Below are 6,085 nucleotides of genomic sequence, written 5' to 3'. Positions count from 1 at the left end.
TCTCACCTTTTTTTCAGACTTCTATCTTCACCCATGGAATGCTTCCCATTGCCTAACAGTAGGCTGGGGGCAGTCAAGGGAAGTTCTCCAAGGGCTGGTGATTCACACCTTTTGTTTCCATTGCTATTTGGAAGCAGAAATAAAAAGAGTTCTCAAATGTAATGGGACTCAGGATCCTTAGCCCTACAAATATAGCTTTTGTGTAAGCCTTAGGAAGTCAGTACTCCTCAGATTTGGCCTATGCCTGGCATGGAAAGTTCCAAGCTGGCTAGGCATTAGGACCCCTTAACCCCTCCACAGTCGCCAGTGTTACTGTTCTTACCTTGGTGTCTGAGAGTGTAAAAACTCTCCGTGGAATTCTTTTGGACACGAGGGCCTGCTGGTCCCTATTTCTGTTTCCACCTATCTTCCTTAAGTCCTTCATTCTCAACTCTGCCCACTCTTCCTTTCTTCTTCCACTGCCCTTCTGCCCTGGGCCGCTCCAGAACTCTCCAGGAGCTGCTTATTCAGTTGTCAAGAGGATGGCTGCCTTCCCACCTTTGCATTTCAGCTGCTTCTTTCCTGTTGTTCCTATTACCTGCTCAGTCTGCACTCCACAAAGAAAACAAAGACTGAGGGAGAGAACCCTCTTGCCAAGGACAAGTGTTGCAACCCTCAAGGAGAAAGCGGGAGAATCTCCTGCGAACCATCTGAGTGAAGCTAAGCATCTTGAACACGCAGCCAGAAAGAGGATGCCTGGCAAAATCACATCCTTGCCTGTTTGTTACCAACAGAAACCCTAGGCTAAATCACCAGGAAAAGTTCTTCTCTTTTCTGAACAAGGAAATGACTGAAGAGTCACTTAGAGTTCACTGGAAACCTTAAAAACTGTTTCAAACAACCTGCCTGAGGCTGTATAATGGCAGTCAACAGCCCTTATTGCGTAGTTTTCTCGAGGTACCCATGGGGATGCATAAGGCTGGTGGGTCAGCACATAAGGGATGTTTCACTGGCTATTTGTATGACAGTCCTTTCCCTGAAGGCAGCTGGGACAATAACGGAGAATCGAGTATCTGATAATTAGGGAGGCAAAATGTCCTGTCCTCCAACTCTTTGTTTACAAAAAAAAAAAAAAGGAAACCCCATAAGGAATGTTTACAATAAGGCCTTAAAGAACTTATTACCTCCAACAGTGATTTTAGCAGAATTAACCGTCCTTTCACTGGCTTTTCATCTGTATATTGCGCTAGAAGAGAATCTATCTGTCCCATCAAATGTTCTTCAGCCTCCAGGGCGTTTAAACAAGAATCACTTTTCATCAGTGTTGTGTGTGGATGCAGGGACTGCAGCTCTTGTTGACATTGGGGTTCTGGAAATGTATCCTGTCTCAAGTCCAGTTGTCTGGAGGCTGGGCCAAAGGACCTGAACTCAGCACATGGGATGCATTGACAGAGTGTCCCTAGGAAACACCTGTAGGGCAGCAAGAGCATCATGACGTAGCTGACAGAGAAGCTAAGCAGGCTCTGGTTTTAGTTGGGCTTAGTTCCAGTGAGAACACTAGCACATTCTGCAGCATGCAGAATTTTGTCTCGTTGGGCCTGGAAGTTCACGCTTTTGGAACTTCATGCTACTGAACTTATTGTTCTTTGCCAAAGAATAGAGGGTAGTATGTCAGGAAGCATTTGGTAGTTCAAATCCAGGTGCAGCAGCTAAATCACCCAGGGCAGGTTTTGTCAGCAAGAGCAATCTGTGAAATGAAGCACCTGAGCTTTGAGATGTCCACACTCACTGCAGCAGCTTCTCTGGAGCAGTCTGTGTGGAACTTTGCCACCTTTTGCTATAAACTTCAGCGCAATCTCTTTCAGGAATATAATATCTGAGGGGTGGAATGCTTTATTATTTGTTTTTGTTTTGTCCTATCTGATTGTTCTTAATTTGTTAAATTGCTAGTCCTAGACCTTGAACTACTTTTTTTTTTTAAATCAATAGATTTGTCTGCTCTCTATTATTTACTTGAACGACCTCACCAGCGACTTGAACACACTAGAGAGAGGATACACAGAAATGAGGCAGAGAGTTTGCCAAGGGATGTTTCTAAGCAGCTCACACACAAAAAAAAGTCCTGTGGAAACCTTCTTCAATGTTATTCTTATTCTTATGTTTGAGGGAAACCCCAAGTCCCCAGAATACACCAAGAATATTTCTTTAAGCTGCTTAGTCTTTTAAATATCCATAAATCTCTTTTGTTGTCATTTACAATGCCACATTCTCTCTGAGTTTCCGAGTCCATTCATGTCGTCCCATAATTGAAGCAGACAAATGATTATTTACCTAATGAGAAAAATGCCTGAAAATCTACATAGCGCTGTGAAGTCTATGGAATATTAAGTTTGTTATGGCTTTGTAATAATTCCTAGAAACTTGGAAACAAATGATACATCATCATTCAAGGCATTTATCTCATGAGAGGCATTTTCAAAACTTGCCTCTGAAGGCCACAGAAACATCATTTTGAATAGACCTCCATTAATATTTGTGCAACATTTAGACATGACTGCTCACCTACAATCACACAAACAAAACAAACAGAAATTATCTTTCAGCTATAGTTTCACATCCTGTCATAATAAGTGCGTGAGTGCAAACGTTTTCTAAAATTTCCCAACATTTTTTAAAACAAATAATACAAAGTATCAGAAAACACTGGGGATAAAACTAAGTCCCCAAAGCTAATCATGCTTCTAGATTACAAATAAACAGAGTCATTAAAAAAAAAAAAAAAAAAAAACAAGAGAGAAAGTATATGCAAATTTTAACCAACAGAAACACAAAGGCCCGGGCAGCACTGAGAAGCCACTGACCTTTTGGAATTTAATTTCGCTCATCTCTGTTTGTTGTGCTGGATTGTGACCACAGCTCCCTATGAAGATCACCACACATGAAATGAAAGAGAAATCTCCTTGCTGAAAGCTCATTCGAAGCAGTGTTTGTAAAAGTACAATGGCATCATGTGGCACATTAGTAATGGGTAGGGCAAGGTACACGAGAAATGTCAAGGCAGTCATGTGTAACAGAGAGCCGGGAAGAGAGCATATTAATTCTGGGAAATCTGGCCCCGCTCCAAGGCTTTTTACAATCCCCAGACTATTTTTAAGAAGTTCTCAAAATTGAATCACACATTGAAAATGGAAAGAAAAAAAAACAAGTAACTGCATCCAACTCAGGTATGAAACTGAAGATAAGAAAATGTAGGCAGCCTTTGGCTGCGTGCTTCGAGCAGATAAAAATGGAAAATGGCCAAAACCTTTGACTGTGGGAAAGTCTCCCCATTTGCATTTTGTTTCATTTGATTCTTCAGGCAGTATATTAACACACAGGGGATTACTATTATAATTTCCATTAGCATCGAAAGCTCTAGATTCCAGTTGAACGCATAATGTATTACTGAAAATTTGATTTCTAATTTTTAATGGTTGAAAAAGCAAGTGATTAGACCCTTCTTCGAAACATTTTCTAAATGACCTCCCATTAAATTAGTTATATAGAAAAGAAGTGAGGTAGTAATAAGAAGGAAACTTGGGCTGTTTTTATCTATGTTAAATGAGAAGATGGGTAAAATGAAACAATAAAATTAGCTCAGTTACTTAACGAACAGATTTTAACCTACCAATATTGAACTGAATGTAGTGCTGGCATGAGGAGACCTTAAAAGGATCTAATTTGGATAAATTAATAAGTTTTACCCAAATGAAGATTTGATTATTCAAGCTCTGAAACTTTCATTGCAACTGTCATCTAAAAAAAATTAAAACATATTGCATTCTTGAACTCTTCATTATTTTATCTGAAGAAATGGAGTAAAATGATGCATTCCTTAAGAGTGAAGTCTTTTGCCGACATTAGATGTTTCTACAGGGCAAGTGTATTTGTAACTACTTCCGTAGACCAACCAGGTACTTACCAGAACTTTCGAAAGTGACTAAGGTTTCATGCTGAGAACTGTGGGCATACATTCCATTTCTCTATCTTTCCGAACAACTCAGAACCCATTATTTTATAAGAGTTTTTATTCTTTTCATACATAATCACATTGCCCGCTATTCCATATCTTGAGTCATGGCTTTCATTGCTGCTAATTTCAGCTGCCAGTTCCTGGTTCTTGTTCACTTTCTTCCGTTCTTATGTTCCTCTCTATTTTTTTTTTTTATTTTCTCTGGTTGTTGTTGTTGCTGCTGCAGCTTCTATTGTTGTTTGTATCCCAGAATGACCAGAACTTACTATACAACTGAGAATGTCTCGGCCTCCACCTCCAGCACATGATACCATGTCTGGCTTTCTCTGCCTTTCTCTATTTTATATTTGTTTTTCATATTTTTATTGATGTATGTGCACGTGTGTATGTGTGTGTTTATGCCACATGTGCATGTTTGTGGGTGTGTGTGTGAGTATATGTGTGCCTTCAGAGGCAGGAAGCAGATATTAGAGCCTCTAGAACAGGATTTGTAGATAATTATGATCCACACAACCTGGGCGTAGGGACTCAAACTCATGTCTTCTGGGAGAGCAGCAGAGTTCTTTACCATGGAATCATCCCTCCAGTTTGGCTCTGTATGTCTCGTAAGTTCTCCTGTGTCTTTACTTTCATGAAACAAAACACTGGTCTTGAAGGCAAGCACCATCCATATATTTGACTACTTGGGTATTCATCCTCAGTTTTTGTGTTGGTGTTTTTAAAGACATTTTTGTGGATGCTCCTGTTCAACACCCTTATTTTCTAATTATATCTGGTTTTTAATTGATTTCAGGCAGTTGAGAATGCCAAACACCTGAGGGGCTCTGTGCACAGCTACTCATTTCTTCCTCTTTATAATAATGTCAGTGTGTACTTTCCTCCAAGGCTTCCAAGGTATTTCCCAACTCTTTCCTAAATAATTAACTTTCCTCTCCTTTTTAAAAATATTTCCATGACAATATCCTGAATACCAATATTTTAAATAAAAATACTTAAAAGAAAATTCATTTTTCTTAATTATATTGCTTGTGGCAAAAGAAAGTATTCCTAAAAGACATTTTTGAGGAACGTGAATAATCGGAAGCATCATTTCAGTTAACAAGAATTCATGACAGGGCTGTCATGGAACTAAACTAGTTGGCTTAAAGCAGGAAAAGGATCCAGAACTGTATTCAAGATTTTTTTTTTAACTTTCAAGTCATTCTATCTTTAATAACCTGGCATTAATTCAAAGCATGAAAAACAAAAGTTAAGATTGTTCCTTTTACGGGAGATGCCCATTACGATAGACTCAGTCACGTGGTGAGATTGGATTCCAAACAGTGCGGGAAGGCGTCCCTGCTCACGGATTGATGCGTTTAGTTACTGATAATCAGCCTGCGGGCGGGAAGCACAGGAAATTAACGAACTCTCAGAGAACAGGACGCGGTTGCTGGGTCATGAGCACCTTGAAGCGTTTCTTGATGGTGATTCGGTGTCTTGAGTATTTGTCGTCAGGGGAAAAGCGAGCAAGATGGACAGAGCAAGTCTGTTGTCCCTTCGGGTCAAATTTCTTTAACGTATAGACGCAATCTCCCTGTTCGTTGAGGTAATACTGGAGAAACATGACTGCACTTCAGCAGGAAGACGCCAACCTGTCTGCAGTCAGTCGCCTTTGCCAGGAGTGCGGCCTATATTCAAGATTTTATGAATTGTCCAATGTAGTCATTTTCATAGAGATTGTATCTGCTTAGAAGGTTCCATTTCCTTAATGGGCTTCATTTGTCTCTAAGTTGAGCTTTCTCTAGCAACTTCAACTGTTAGAAAGAGATTTTTTTGCCATAAAAAGAAAACAACAAATCACATTATTACTGGGGTTAACATAACTTTATTTAGACACATGGTATTGTGATGGTTAGCTTCACCTCAGTGACTTTTGTCATGAAATTTGATCATATTATTTAACAGGCCCTTCAAAGCTCATCTCTGCATTCTGAACTCCAACTCTGATTCTGTGTATGTGCTGAGTCACCTTCTAGCTACTCTGCCTGTCATTTGTATTGTCACAAGCTTTCTTTCTACAAGTTCTTCCTTTTCTCTATTCCCTTCAGCCTA

The 6,085-nt window shown here is 39.7% G+C and overlaps 1 protein-coding gene across 1 annotated transcript; it reads right to left on the bottom strand.

Moving 5' to 3' along the window:
* Positions 1-5,402: 5,402 nt before the first annotated feature.
* LOC121465264 (H/ACA ribonucleoprotein complex subunit 3-like) lies at positions 5,403-5,597 on the bottom strand. The gene has a single exon (XM_041678450.1). The coding sequence runs from the start codon at positions 5,595-5,597 to the stop codon at positions 5,403-5,405; it is 195 nt and encodes a 64-aa protein (XP_041534384.1).
* Between the last annotated feature and the right edge of the window lie 488 nt (positions 5,598-6,085).

Source organism: Microtus oregoni, unplaced genomic scaffold (assembly GCF_018167655.1).
Source record: "Microtus oregoni isolate MIOR12 unplaced genomic scaffold, Mior012 000030F_ref0000283, whole genome shotgun sequence".
Lineage (NCBI taxonomy): Eukaryota > Metazoa > Chordata > Mammalia > Rodentia > Cricetidae > Microtus > Microtus oregoni.
This window is presented reverse-complemented; position numbering and strand designations above follow the sequence as displayed.

Bases quoted from the DNA above. Each gene is read 5' to 3' on its own strand.
- LOC121465264 (XM_041678450.1), bottom strand. From the start codon at position 5,597: ATGTTTCTCCAGTATTACCTCAACGAACAGGGAGATTGCGTCTATACG.